This window comes from Stegastes partitus, unplaced genomic scaffold, assembly GCF_000690725.1.
Source record: "Stegastes partitus isolate 25-593 unplaced genomic scaffold, Stegastes_partitus-1.0.2 Scaffold7, whole genome shotgun sequence".
Lineage (NCBI taxonomy): Eukaryota > Metazoa > Chordata > Actinopteri > Pomacentridae > Stegastes > Stegastes partitus.
The window spans coordinates 1,201,018-1,216,449 of record NW_007577738.1 but is presented as its reverse complement, the minus strand read 5'-3'; the positions used below and the strand labels follow the sequence as shown (position 1 = coordinate 1,216,449).

The following is a 15,432-nucleotide window of genomic DNA, read 5'->3' as shown; positions in this document are numbered from 1 at the left end:
AAAAAGGTATCCATGTGTAAATGACAGGGTGTCTTCAATGCAGGCTTTGAGGTTTTTCTATTTATTTTTCCCCTGCGTACAACCTTTTCAAAAAAGAAAGCAAGAACATATTGTTAGGGGATAGATGCTCCTGAAATAGTTTTAGACAGGTAAACTCTAAAGTGCAGAGAAAAGGTTCTTGCTAACAGCTTTTCCCTTGTTCCTCTGCTTTCTCTCCTCCCTGTCTGCTCCTCCAGTTGCCATGTACAGAGAGCCATCGTTGCATGATGTTGGAGAGACAGTGCCCAAGGCGGCAGTACCTCCCAGTAAAAGCACAAGTGAGCCGGCAGTGATGAACGGAGGTAAACCTGTCAGCAAGCCCGACAAACCCGCCACATAGCCACACCTGACCAGCGCCCGGTGTGTGTGTGTGTGTGGAGGGGAGGAATGTGATGGAGGCGGGGCTTTTTTTTTTTTTTTTCCCCTCCAACTAGACTCCAGACCCTCTTTGGATCAGATCCAGGCAAACCTCCCTACCTTTCTTGTTCTCGCTCCTCCTCCTCTGTCTCCGCCTCCCTTTTCTCCAGCCATCTTCAACACTGGCGGATGGATTGTGATGCGGCCGAGTTCGTCCAGCACAGGAGGGAAGAGGACCTCTGATCATGGAATGCCTTTAGATTCCTCTGAAACTGTGAGAATTCATGTGAATAACGCGTGTTTCACAATGACGCCTGTGGTACTTTTGCTTGATGACGGTTCGTCCAAAAGAAAAAAAACAAAAAAACAAACTCCCCCCTCTCTATAATGCCCTGTTGCAGCAGAGTCTGTGTATCTTCAGATCTATTTTCTATACCACAGTTCACCAGCTATGTTCTGGGATAGAGACTGTATAGATAGAGTAAATATTTGGACTGTTGTCCTCTATTTTTTACGAGTATGTTCCCTTCTCCCTCTCTTTCTATCTCTAGTCACACTTTTCTCTTTGTCAAGTAACCTAGAAAAGACAAAAACATTTTGCAAGGGAATTGTGTGATTTTCTAAGAAACACATTCACACAGATGTGGCATAAGAAAACACATGAACGAAACAGTCCAAATTTTTTCTTCTTGCCGACAACATGCACACACTTAAAGACAGACACACAAAGTTTGTGTGGAAAAATCAGAGACGCTGCTTTTTTACAGCAGATAAAACCACACTGGAGGCTGGCAGATAGCTCCTGCAATCATAGTTGATGAAGTGCTAATTACCGACACTGCAATCAATGCGAGGAGCTCCCTACACACACACAAACACACACACACGCACACACACACACACACACACAAGCAGATGTGCGTGTGGGTGGGAGAGCGCTGTAAGGAATGGTGTATACATATCACTATCTAAGTCCCACCAGCGGTTCAGTCCGCCTTCTCTGGTAAATAGAAAACCTGAAGTCTATTTTTCTTTAATCTTATTTCAGAGCGTGGGCTCTAGGAATATCTCTAGGCCTTGTAGGCCTCTGTCCCTCACTCACTGACTACTTTGGACTACGAGGCAAGGCTTGTGGCTTTGACCCAGATGGTCTATAACTGCAGCACTGGCAGCCATCTTATGGCAGTGTCTACTTAAAGCCAGAAAACAACATGGCTGAAAACCAGTAGGTGACATTTATACCGGCTGCATCCCTATTTGGTTCAGCAAACTAAAGCATGGACAAGGTTAATATTGTGTTCTCTCTTCTTGCAGCAGTTATACAAGAGACGGCTTATATTGTAACATTTTCACTGTATAAACCTTAGGGAAAATGACTATTAAAAATCATAACTTTTTAAATGACTAGATATTATTATTGTTATTATTATTATTATTATGATTATTATTATTATGAGAGGATTTGTCTTCTAGCTCAGCATGCAGAGTCCAGTACTGATCATCTTGGCCTATCACGTGCCTGTTTGGACCTTGATTCCCGGCATGCAAAAACAGGTTCCCAGTCCCCACTGGGCCAAAGGTGCCTCACCCACCCGATACATCCATGTAGAGGACACGTAGCATTGTTCAATTGAAAAAAAAAATGAAAAAAAAAACACTCACATGTATTCATTCTGAAATGACCAAAGTCTTTTTTCATCCCAAGAAGAACTGATTCTTTAAAAAAAGAAAAGAAAAAAAGAGCATAAATCCAATTCTCTCTCAGATTCAATTCATTGAAGCTTTCACTGTGATAGCGTTTGTTCTGTCCAAAAAGAGTCAACTCTGCTCAGACCTGCAAAGGTCTCCTCGACTGATGTCACTTTGGAGAAGTACATATACCTTGAATTAATCACATGCATGTATTTTCTATAAGGAACAAGGTATGGGCATTGTTCTTCACTCTGTGTAAACGGAAGAGCACTGAGGTTCAGTATGGGAGTTGAATGGGCATGTTGTAGGCTACGGCTAATCTGAAGGTAACTCACTGCACTTTGTTTTTGCATTTTCATCACGACTGTTAGCAGTTTATCAAAACTCTATTGGATCGATACATCTCGAACGCTTGTCTTGCTTTGATGATTTTTTTCCTACTAGTTTTGTTAGATAAGATTTAGATTAATAAAAATAGATTGTTGCTGCTGTATGCTGCTAAAACCGCAACTATATTAACAAATTGATTTGGTAAATATAATTTTATGAGTTTATTGGGATTATACATAATTTTCTTATTACAGCACATCAAAGCACATTAGTTAGATGTCAATATTTGTCTGTACAAAGCTGTTAATGCTATAACAAAGATGGCGTACTCTACACATACACACACACACACACACACACAAACACACACACACACACACACACTCACACACAGGAGCTGGAAACCACTGTAGTTGTATTTGGGGCTGATGCTCCTTATTGCAGCCAGTCATCCTCCACTCACAAACTCTACATGCTGGGCTGGTTACTACTCCAGCCCTGCAGTCCAGTCCAGTTAACTGGCTCCTCCAAGGCTGACTTTATTTTTGTAAATGACCGGTGTGTAAATGTACATCTCTGTTTGGATCTCTGTAGTTTCTCGTTCTTCTTCTTTTTTCCGTCTTTGTTTGTCCTCATTTCTCTCGTATACGGGTCGTGCGTGATGTCATTTTTTTTCAGATCCCAATCACTTTTTGCTTTGGTTCCCTTCTCTTCAAACGAGATTTTATTTTCTCTCAACTTAGTTTTCTTCGTTGCCTCTGTTTGTTTTTCAACCTCTTATTTTGTACGTTGTCCCATCTGTTGCATGGGGAGAGGATGGCATTGAACTGCATGTAGTAGGCTATGTCTATCAAGAACTGTTGGTATGTACCGCTAATTTTACATATATGCAACGAGTTTGTCTACACTATACAGTTTGTGTTTGTTGTATACACATATACAACATATTGAATAAAATATTTATATAAAGGTGTACTGTAATGTCAGTAACATACTTAATGCAATATAGTGTGCAGTATATTATTGCACCTGTCATTTTTGATGGGACAAAGAAAAACAGAGGGGTTTGGCTAGTTTAAGCATGAAAAAAGGCCAAAGTAGAATTTACATTAAATTTTCTTTGTGACTTCTTATCGGTCCTCTTTTCAAGTGGTGACTGAGCTCTTGTGTCAATGCAGCTCTCATCCCCTGATTACCACCTTTTGAAGTGACATGGACATCCAGCATGCCACAACCGAACTATTTATGCCCTTCTCTTTGTTTCTTCCACCTAGAATTTAAATCTTCTCACCACTAGGACAGTGTAGATGACATGGCAGATTGTTTGGTTCCTGGTGGAGATGATTAGGCACTATTAAAATGGATTTATTTTCAAAAAATATATATATATACCATTGCAAGTATGCCCATTGGAGTTATGTCATGTTATAACAAATTTGTAACCATGTATGATTAAGGTCTTCGCATTGTTTTCCATGCAAAATGTTGTGTCATGCGGCACATTTAATGTTTTATTATTAAAAGGAAATAAAAACCTCAAAGAGCAGCCTCTGCCTTGAGTAAAATTTCAGCCCAGTTTTGGGGGGAAAAACAAAACAAAACAAAACACTTGGTACTAGAAAAAGCAGACCTACATCTTCCCATAGTGTCACACCTGTTCCAAAAATGTTAATAATACAACATGTTTTCTTCTTTCCAGCATTTGGATTTGTCATGTTCCTGCATCCTATTATATTTAGCCATTTGAAATATGTAAGCGTTCCTACAGTATGAAAAAAAAAAAAACATAAAGCAGATTTTATATATATATAATATAATGTGTTTTAAACAGAAAAGTATGGTTGCTTCTTTTCACCTAACCCAGTTTTAATAAGGAGCCTTTGTAACCAGTACAATAAAACAATGAATACTGTTAGTGATATGCAGAATTACATCCATGTTTAGTCTTCTCCTTCTTCCGGCAGTTTCCAAGCTGCGGTGTTTTTGGTCGTGACGGGCGGTGGTGGTGGTGGTGGCGGTGGTGCTCCTGGTCACTCTAGTCTCTGAAACCCCAGTGTCCTGTTTCTCCTCAGTACTCTGCTCCCACCCAGATTTCGCAAGCGTTCCCCGTCCAGCCATCCCAGCACTCGCAGTTGCCGCAATTGCACAGCCCATTCCCTGTGAGAAGATGTGAGAAGAAAAGCTGTGAATTAAAAGAGCTGTGCCATCATGCCTGACCTTTAACAAGGTTCCTCTTTTCACACCCTGCTTCCCTGGGTGCGGCTCTCTGGTAGGGGATGGAGGCCAGCTACATTACTCAGGACAGTTTGTAGTTTTCCACTGCGTTTGGTTGCACCACAGAGGAGAAGGCTCAGATTTAATTACTAGTTAAAACTCTTATACTTACACCACCTTTGTGCAAAGCTCAGATATCCCAAAATCCCATCAGTCTTTCTTGCTTTAAAAATGTCTCCTAACAGTGATTATTTACTGTATGTTCAGTAGCAAAATAGGAAATATTGATATCAAAAGTCTCAGTGTAAAACATTTGACTTCAATACAAGAGACAAGAGTCCCATTTCCTGAATCTAACAGGGCAAGTCAAGCCACCAGCTCTTTCATATTGGTTGCTTTGGGATTGACGACAAACAATAAAACATTTTCTTTAATTGAAGACTGAGATCTTTTAAAGACACCCAGGGTGGAATAACAGCTGAAGCAGTTTATAAACCAGTACCCCCGAGCTCTCCACAAGCTGCCTGAGCTGTCAGACGGAGACGCCGAGGTTAGGAAGAGGACTCCTGCTGGCCTCCTGTCACACAGTTGAAAAGACATATCTATTGCAAAATACCTCCGTGGGAGGAGGGAGGGGTCTGAGGAGAGGAAAAAAGCTCTGACGAAGGCAACGGAGATGAATATGTAGGTAAGAAAAAGAACAAAGAGAGTGAGAAAAGGAATGGAAGACGCCGCAGAAAGGGTCAACACGTGACTTCACACAGAAATGACTGGACTGCGTGTTGATCTACTGAATGCAGGTAGCACCAGATAGGCCCTTGCTTTCATTAAAAGATAACACTGGCGTTATTTTATGCTTTTGTTTTTGCCAAAAAATTCCATGAAAAGGCCAAAACCATGATGATTTTTCTTGCTCTTCTTCCTTACTCTCCTTTCCAACCTTGTTTGTGACACTTAGCTCCAAGAGTTAAAAACATTCCTTCCAAATCATTTGACTTTTACTTAAGTATATTAGTCAGCAAGTGAAGTGTGTTTTATTGAGTAAATTCAACCTATTTGTTAACATCTGTAAGATCATAAAATATACCCCAAGACTGACATTGCATCATCTCCTGTGCTAATAATAAAGTTAATCTTCCCTCAATAGTAATAATTGGTCATATTGATTAATTGTTAATGATTATTAGATGATAATAATACGTTTTAGATAAATAATGACAAGGAGATGAACAGTCGTAGCGCCCTGAGTGGGCTTGTATTAATAAAGAACCATATAGATGTTGTTATATTGGGTTGTTCTTTGTGTTTTACAGCTTCATTTCTCAGGTTGTGTTTTATTTACCTTCATGTTAGTGAAGCTGTGGCATCATTAGTGTAGCGGGCTGATGACAATCCCTGTGTTCGTACTAACAGAAGTGTATAGTGTGAGGCTCTGCATGTGGTATAAACAGGAACCATAGGGGGAAACTCAATCTCTATCAAGAGTGAATCATCGCTGGCCACAACATTTTTTTAAATTTTTTATTATATTATAAAACATATTGCTCAGAATGATGCATTAATAGCTGGAGAGGATATGCCTGTACTGTCCTTGCTGAGTTATATGCCCTTGCAGTCAAGATTAATATTAATATTGCTCTTTTTTTTATACAGTATTGAGTAATGTAAGTGTTTTGGTTAAGTGAGGTCTCTGTTAGACTTTACAGAATTTCTCCTATTGGTGGGGAGTCCTGCCTAAACAAAATGAGTGCAAATTGTTACATCAATTTGACTGAGTAGATTCTGTTTGGCTCATGTGTTTCCACTGAAAAAGTAAATGTTTATTCATGCATAGAGGTCACTACAGTGTACAGCTGTTTAAAAGCTGTTTTCTTGTATATGCAGGAGTTTTAATGGCATAGTTGCACATCAGCCACTACAGTGGATGCCTTTTGCATCATTTCATGCACTGCCACTCATTGGCTAGCCATTGCAAATGATTTAAAAAAAGAGTGAAACCAAGATGGCCGACAGACAGCCAGAAACTCCAAGTTGCTCATTTTTGTCTGTTCAAAACTTCTATAAAAAGAGACCCTTGCAGGTAAGAAAAATATGGTGACACCAAGTAACATCTAAGGAGTCATGCAATTGCAAAATTTTCCAAGTATTGATTTTATATTGGGAGGAAATTATGATTAATCACATGTCCACTCAAGTGTACATCATGCATCACTGGCTACATTTCAACTACAATTCACAGGATACAATTAGGCTATTACTGCTGCTGTTCTTGAAAATACTTCATCTCCAGGAACTTTTTTGGCTGTAAATAAACTTGTTTATGTTTTAAGAATGTAACTTGTAGTTTTTGTATGTCTTTATGAATATCTTTATATTTGTAGAGCTCAGGAGCAGAGCGTAATAGACAGGCCTACAGGGCAGTGGAGGAATTATCACATTCAAGTGAGGAGGATGATACTAGGAGCAGTGATGAGGAATGGCTGCCAGAACAGGATGGATTAGCAAATACTAGCAGTAGTGACAGAGCTCAGGACACAGAGTCTGGAAAGGCTGCTGAGGGAGATGAGGCTGAAGGAACTGAGGATGCAATTGATGGGGAAGGACTTGAGGCTAAGGATGCATCACCTAATAGAGGTCAAGGGCAAAAGGCACAAAAAACAGCAGCAATGTCTGGAAAACTAAAGACAATGAGTTTGAGTGAGACTTGCCTCATTTTTTTCGGAGAGTGGAAAGTGAATGTTGAGGGAACAGAGCCAATAGATTCATTTATGCATCTATTTCCAGATGATCTGATAGATTATATAGTGCACAATAGAAACATGTATGCACTCCAAAAGGGAAAAGAGAGTCTTGCCTTGACATCACAGGAGCTGAAAACATTTCTAGAAGTAAATATGGTCAATGCATACATCAGATACCCAAGATGAAGAATGTATTGGTCATCAGAGGCAGGCCTTTGTCTGGATTTGATTGCAGATGCAATGGCAGAGGGCAGATGTCTTGTGGCTTTGTGCCTTGGGTGCTTTGCAAATTATCACAGAAAATAGTCTCTACACAAGTAGCAACTAGCATGCTTTGATGAGAGATATATGATGCATGCCACCTCTAGTCAAGACACTGTGAGGATCTATCTTTAGTTCTAGAGTTGTTACTGGTGTCAAGCTATCGTCAGTTCAAAGACAGGTCCAATTTTATGCCAGTTGTTTGTACACTCTTTCTGTTATGACCTGGCTAATGAAACAGATTTTAGTTTGATTTTGATGGGCTGGGAAAGTTTAGAAAAGGTTTCAGTAAAGACAGCCATAGAAAAATTCTGTGTAAGGATACCTGGGACAGAGCACCCTACAATGGTTTATAGTTGATGGATAATGAGCGAGAGACTTGGGAATCTATACAGGAGAGTGAATCCCTCAATGGTGTTTTGGTTATGTAAACATAAATTATATTATTTTATAGTTCACAAAACATTTCACATTTCAGAACACTGAATGATATGATTATATTCATGTGTTTGTTATATACATATTTCTACAAAAAGTGCATGCTGTCCACCTGAGTGGACATGTAAATAAATTTTTATAAAAATGGGTTGAAAAAAAAATTAAGTTCAAACCTTGTTTTTCATGCCTAAATATGTATAAAAACACTTGGTAAAAAAAATCCTTACTGAAGATATCATAATTCATGCATGAAAGGGTTAAAACAAGTCAGAAATTGTTCAAGGTTTTTTGTAATGTCCTGTAAGAGCTGGATGCCGTCTAAACAACGCACATTCAGTGTTTACAGAAAGAGGACAGTGGACAAATCTATAGTGCCCAAGTTCACTGCAATGAAGAAACGTGTCAGCGAGTGCAGCTGTGTCGCTACTTTATGTGTTTTTGTGGTTTCTGACAACAATGGAGCATCATGCATTCCAATATGTGGTCTTAGTCTTTGGCTACAATGACAGTGTTTAATCAAATGATGACTGATGGTTTAAAAGTTTTCATTGGACTTGCGTGACATTAAGAAGAATGAATAACATCACAATCTCCATAAAACCAACCATATACTCATTTAAGTGTGAGAATTCAACATTTTGGGAATTTACTTCTCTGTTTTAAAAGGAATTGACTTAGTCCACGTTTACACGTAGCCAGGTATTTACAAAAACGGATCTACGTTTTCAAACCTATAGGGGGCAGTGTAGCGAGAAGCATAAAGCCATGATAGCCAATCGGAATCCTGGAAAAAAACACAACTAGACTGGCACGAATTACTTCCTGTTACTTCAATGACAATGGCGGGAGGGTCATTTGTTTGGACCAACATAGAAGTGGAGCTACTCCTAAATGTGGTGTTAGAGTACAAAACAAGTAAAATATTTGAAAATATTGACAGTAGCCAAACTGTAAACATGGGTCATACATATAATGCTGATGATGCTTTTGACGCATACCGTGACGTCAAACTCCATCTCCTCCTGTCTACATGCAAATGTAAAGACGGAGTTTTTCCAAATCTCCACTGTGGCCGGAGTTTTCAGATATGATCGTTTGCAGTGACTTGTAGCTTCGTTTACGTGTAAACCAAAAGTCCAAACGCATTGAAATATCACAGTTTTTGCTATATGTAAACAGGCTCTTAAACCAAATTTGTGATTGAGTTCCTGATACATAAAAAACTAGGATATTGTAATAAGTTAGACAGATGCAGTAAAACTGAAAGCGTGAGTAGATTTTGCAAACTGATGAACATGCCATTGATAAAACACAGACAGTGCTACACAGTGACAAAATGTTGTAATTTATTTGGTTTTTACCCTGCAGACAACTGAACAGACCTTTTTGTCTCTTTTCTGAAATGGTTGCTGAAATTATCATATTGAGTGCATGAAATTAACCAGCAAGCATTCCTAATATGCTAAATTTTCCACATCACTCATCAGTTGTACGTGTAATGAGAATCTACAGCTTTGAAGGGTCCATGAAATCTCTGGATGCAGAGTAATTTATTGGCAAACTTGCCACACAATTTTTTTTTTATATCATTACAATGAGAAAAAACACGACTCAATCGCTGCTATCTGATGAGAAGAGGCAGTGACTGTTTGTTATCTAAATATCTGCAATTGGCTTTTCATGTAAAACAACATTCCACTGGAATAACTCACATACATATGGTTATTTTCAGATTTATCCTGCAGTCAGTTATGGCAGTCAGGAACATTTAACAGCTGTTGCACAACATTTTCTGTGAGCGCTTCCTGTTTTCTGAGATTTTTAAACAACGTTGGTCTGCATCTGGAACCACTGATGCTCATTTGAATGACATTAAGGCTGACATTTGGAGTCATGAAGCTGTGATGAGAAACACTTGTGAACAGCGATCCAGATTCTGACAGGCCCCGGGGCAAAAACAATTATGCGTGTAGCAAGCTTTCCATTATCGGTGGGGAAAATAAACTGTAGCTCCTCTGGATAAACAGCCATATAGATGTCATGTCTCATCTCAATTAATTTTGCTGTTTACTGACTCACAACCATAGCTGTTCATTTTATTCAGACTTTTTAAAAAATGCACAGGAAACGTACTGTGCCTTTAAAGTATCGACAGCGAAAGCACACATTATGCAGAATAGCCTGTGGCAGTGTCAGGATGATGTTTAACTCATTTGTGGCTGCCTTATCAGCCGCTTCTTTAACCGCAAAATGTATAGTATGAACCAATTAGATGTAAAATTATAATTTGAGAAGCATCTAGTCAAATACAGTTGAAACCAGAAGTTCACTTGTGCTCTCCTACACTTCAGCCTAAATGATCATGTTTTAATGTAAGACTTTACTTACAGTTGAAACCAGAAGTTTACACACACTGTATAAAAAGACACATAGCCTTTTTTTTTCTCAATGTCTGACATTTGGCTGTCTGACTATTTTCTAAATGCCAGAATAATGAGAGAGAGAACTTGTTATTACTTTCTTTAAAGTCAGAAGTTTACATACATTTCCTTAGTGTTTGGTAGCTTTGCCTTTAAACTGTATGACTTGGGTCAAACATTTTGGTTTTCCTTCCACAAGCTTCTCACAATAGTTTGATGAATTCTGGCCCATTCCTCCTGACAGAAATGGTATAACTGAGTTCAGCTCTGCCCACAAATTTTCTACTGAGATCAGGGCTTTGTGATGGCCACTCCAAAACATTGACTTTGTTGTCCTGAAGCCTCTTTGTAACTAATTTCATTGTCCATTTGGAAGACACATTTGTGCAAAAGCTTAAACTTCCTGGCTGATATCTTGAGATGTTGCTTTAATATTTCCACATAATGTTCTTTCCTCATGATGCCATCTATTTTGTGAAGTGCACCAGTCCCTCCTGCAGCAAAAAACACCCCTACAACATGATGCTGCCACCCCCGTACACAGTTAGGATGGTGTTCTCAGACTTCAAACTTCCCCCTTTTTACTCCAAATGTAACGATGGTCATTACGGCCAAACAGTTCAGTATTAGTTTCATCAGACCAAGGACATATCTCCAAAAATAAGGTCTTTGTCCCTGTGTGCATTTGCAAACTGTAATTTGTCTTTTTTATGTTTCTTTTGGAGTAATGTCTTCTTCCTCTCTGACTAGCCTTTCAGCCCATGCCCAGGACTGGTTTTACTGTGGAAAATGACTCTCTCTGACCAGCTTCAGCAGCATCTTCACAAGGTCTTCTGCGTTTGTTCTGGGGTTGATACGCACATTTCACACCAAAACACTTCATCTCTGGGACACAGAACCCATCTCCTTTCTAACCGATACGATGGCTGGACATTCCCATGGTGTTTATACTTGCATACAATTGTTCGAACAGATGAATGTGGAACCTTCACGCATCTGGAAATTATACCCAAGGATGAACCAGACTTATGGAGGTCCACAATTCTCTTCTGTATATCTTAGCTGATTTTTCTCCTAAAAGGAAGCAGTGTGTTTGAGGTGTGCCTTAAAATACATCCACAGACGTGCCTCCAATTAAATTAAAGGTTGTCAATTAACCTATTAAAAGCTTCCAAAGCCATGGGATCGTCATCTGGGCTTTCCCAAATAGTTTGAAGGCATAGTAATCTTAGTGTATGTAAACTTCTGACTTTGAAGAAAGTAATAAAAAGAATCTCTAAAAAATTCTCTCCCTCATTATTCTGGTAATTATTGTTTGGTTATCCTAACTGACCTAAAACAGGAAAAGTTTAATCTGATTTATTGTCAGACAGTGAGAAAAAAAGGTTCTATGTCTTTTTATACAGTGTATGTAAACTTCTGGTTTCAACTGAAAGTAAAGTCTTAGATTAAAACATACGATAATGTAAGCTGAAATGTAGGAGAGCACAAATGAACAGTAGCATGAAATGGAAATAGTCAACTAATAGTAGTTAAAAAAAGGTCTTTATTATGGTACTTGAGCAAATGTAATTATAGTTAATAGTTATTAAATGGCAAGGAATTTGATACAAAGATAATAAATTGAGACGTATCCTACATCTATCTATACAGCTAAGATCGTTTTTAGTATTTCAGCATTAAAACAAACTGTTTGGCATTAGCTCCTATGAATACATTCTGGACAGTATTATCATATTGCTGTCTTTTTTTTCCTTCTGCCTGCTCAACAATAACTGGTCACGCTGCTGATGTGTCGTCGTTCTCTCCCTCTTAAGATCTGTTTCAGGTCAGCTATATTTTGGATGGGGTCTAATTAATCCCGGTGTCTGTTTAGATTGGTTTGCTCTCTTTTAAAAATAACTCATGCGCCTATTTGTGTTTCATTACCTGTGCAGATGAGGCCGTCATGTTTATCACACTCTCGGTCATCACACTCACAGTACTCTCCAGACACCCACCAATCCTGGGGTGAGCAGATACATTGGCCACAGTGACAAGAACCTGTAACACACATTAACACAAACACACACAAACATGCAGAGCTGTTAATTAACATCACTTTTTTTTTCTTTTTTTAATCCAGGCTGAGATTTTGACAGTGTATGTTTTGTATTTCTTTTGTAATACCACTCCCTTGGTGCTTTTCACCAAATGCTGTTGTATTATTTCCTATAAATGATCACTTTTGGGTAGAGTGGATGTGAAATATTCCCTGGGGAAACAACTAATAATGTACTTCTACCATCAGGATACCAGTCCACCCACACCTTAAACCCCCTGTTTTCCCCATCAGTGTCTATTCATCTCTTTCTCAAGGGCAGCAGCAGCAGGATAATAAGGTATTAAGGACTGGTATCTACTGCTGTCTCCTTCATTTTTCCATAGCTCGCACCCAGATGTCCGGCAACTATGTTTTCAATCTGACCAATTTCAACCCGTATACGCCGGGTTGCAGGAACCTGCCATGAGGAGCCGGGGGGGGTGGGGTGGCAGATGAAGAGAGGAGAAGGAGAGGCAGTGAGCGAGGTGAGACAAGGGGAGGAGATGAAGGAAGATAGTTCCGGTGTCTGAATGCAGCGGAGCATGGAGAATGAACATGCTCATCTTCATTTTCACACCCCGCTCGGCTCTGCAGGGCTGGACTCACTGCAGCCGGGACTATTTCTGTGGATTCACTGCCACACACCAGAGAAGGAATCCTGTTGTGTGGTGTCATTTGCCACCTAATGATACGTACAATGTAGTGAAAACGTGCAGCGCTTCATTATAAATATATAAGATGCAGCTGACAGATGCACCTGCTGCAATATTTATTTATTTATTTACTATCAATTACAATTTCTATCAATAGATTCTTTCTTTAGTGTATCTGATGCAAGAACATAGTCAAAATGCTTTAAATATGATGCCTTCAAATTGTTGGTTGTTGGACAAACATCAACAAATCGGAGGTGGCAAATATATGAAACTAAAAAAAAAAAAGCAGCAAAAACATCATTTGAGAAGCTGGAACCATTGATTTTTTTGGCCTTTCTGCACAATGCATGATGTGAATAATAACATCGTTCGGTATGAATCAGTTTAACTACCTTGAATATCATACAGTATATATTTTGCTAAAATACTTTCATAAAATTGTGCTGTACGGCTGCCGTATAAGATTAAAGTTGTACATTCATGTCCTGTTAAATTATGTCTGGGTAACAGGTTACAGCATCAAAGACGCAAAAAGTTAATATTGTCTAGAATATTATTTTAATCATTATAAAGTAGAAGGCATTAACCTGTGCAGCACACTTGGGTTCCGAGTGGAAATTTGATGTTAATCTTGTCAGATCTGTTGTAAGGCATTGCTATCAGCTTAATTACTAGCTATAAAAACTTTATGTATGATTCACCAGAGACAGCAGGTATAAGACAAGGCCAAACCTTGCTCTAGATATACCCATCATGATTGAGCTGTTTTGTGATTATATGAATATATTTAAGTTTTATATTCATAATATTGTCTTTTACTTGGTGCAGCAAAATTCAAAGGACAATTCTGAATTACTAACATCTACTAAACTATTTTGTCATCATCACGACAAATGGAATATGTGCAGAAAAAAAACACCCTTGAAATAAAATCAATATATTGATCTGGTTGACACCCTACAAAAATAACCCAACAGTTGAGGTCTGTTTGACAAGTTTGGAGTAATCTCCATAACTATAGAAACACAGCAATATGAGCAAGGTTTATTGAGAAGAATTGATGATTTGTAGGTCAAATCCACCATAGATGTTGTGCTAGCACAGACTTTTTTGATCAGTTACAGTAAAAAGCAAATAGCGATCCAGACTTATTGTCACATATTGCATGAATGTAATATGTTGTGTGAAAGAAAAACTATAATGCAAGTTTGTTAGGATGGTTCAATGGATGCAATAGGAATGGGAGATGACAAATTTCAATAGCACAGTTTTGGAGATCTTTGGAGTGAAGTGAAGTACCTTGTTACATGCTACAGACAAATGGCACTCAAGTCTTCAGGGACATTTTAATACAATCCTAAAAGACCCCAATGCATCTTTAACTGGAGTTGCTTGTTTACTCTTATCTTGCTGTTCTCTTTCTTCAAACTTTCTGCAATAACAAATGTCATGAAGCATTCGATTCTGAAGAGTTCTTCAGTCGTACGCCACATGGCAAACACGGTGATATTTCCATGTGTTTGGGCCTTTGGTTTACACATAAATTAATCTACAAGCCCCCAAAAACAATCTTATCTGAAAACTCCGCCAAAGAGGAGATTTGGAAAAACTCCATCTTTACGTTTGCATGTAGACAGGAGGAGGCGGAGTCTGGCATCACAGTATGTGACAAAAGTGTCATCGGCGTCATTAGCATCATATGTGTGCAACCCATGTTTACAGTTTGCCTCCTGGGATAGACTCTGTATGCCTTCAGTTTTGTGGTCAGGGTGGTGCGAGTCACATCATCCCTTCAGTGAGGAAAACCCTCAGAGGTCTCCGCTGGGTACTGCTGTAAAAACAGTGCCAATATGTCCATATACTTGGATTGACATGTTTCCCAGTCAGTATTTTCAATTATTTTACTTGTTTTGTACTCTGACACCACATTTAGGAGTAGCTCCACTTCTCTGCTGGTCCAAACAAACAACCCTCGTGCCATTATCGTTGAAGTAACAGCAAGTAATTTGTGCCATTCATTGTTGTGTTTTTTTCCAGGATTCTGATTGGCTAGCATGGCTTTATGCTTCTCGTTACGCTGCCCCCTATAGGTTTGGCATGCTCATGGCAGCTCTTAGCGATGTGTTTATGCGGGTTTGTGTACACAAAGATTTTTTTGAAAACAATCTGGTGTGAACAATGTTATTTTTGAAAACGTTGAT

General features: G+C 38.9%; 2 protein-coding genes across 3 annotated transcripts in view; one reads left to right on the top strand and one right to left on the bottom strand.

The window, feature by feature from the left end:
• fgf14 (fibroblast growth factor 14) overlaps positions 1–996 on the top strand; it is a 110,563-nt gene extending 109,567 nt beyond the window's left edge. For both annotated transcript variants that reach the window (XM_008282261.1, XM_008282270.1), the window contains exon 5: positions 237–996. In XM_008282261.1, coding sequence (XP_008280483.1) covers positions 237–379 — 143 coding nt within the window. In that variant the 3' untranslated portion in view covers positions 380–996. The remainder of the gene's footprint in view (positions 1–236) is intronic.
• A 1,628-nt stretch (positions 997–2,624) lies between these two features.
• The window catches only part of itgbl1 (integrin, beta-like 1), a 51,410-nt gene continuing 38,602 nt past the window's right edge, over positions 2,625–15,432 (bottom strand). The window contains exons 10-11 of the mRNA XM_008282250.1: positions 12,422–12,535; positions 2,625–4,575 (exon numbers count right to left, since the gene is read on the bottom strand). Of these exons, the coding sequence (XP_008280472.1) occupies positions 4,487–4,575; positions 12,422–12,535 (203 nt within the window). The 3' untranslated portion in view covers positions 2,625–4,486. The remainder of the gene's footprint in view (positions 4,576–12,421; positions 12,536–15,432) is intronic.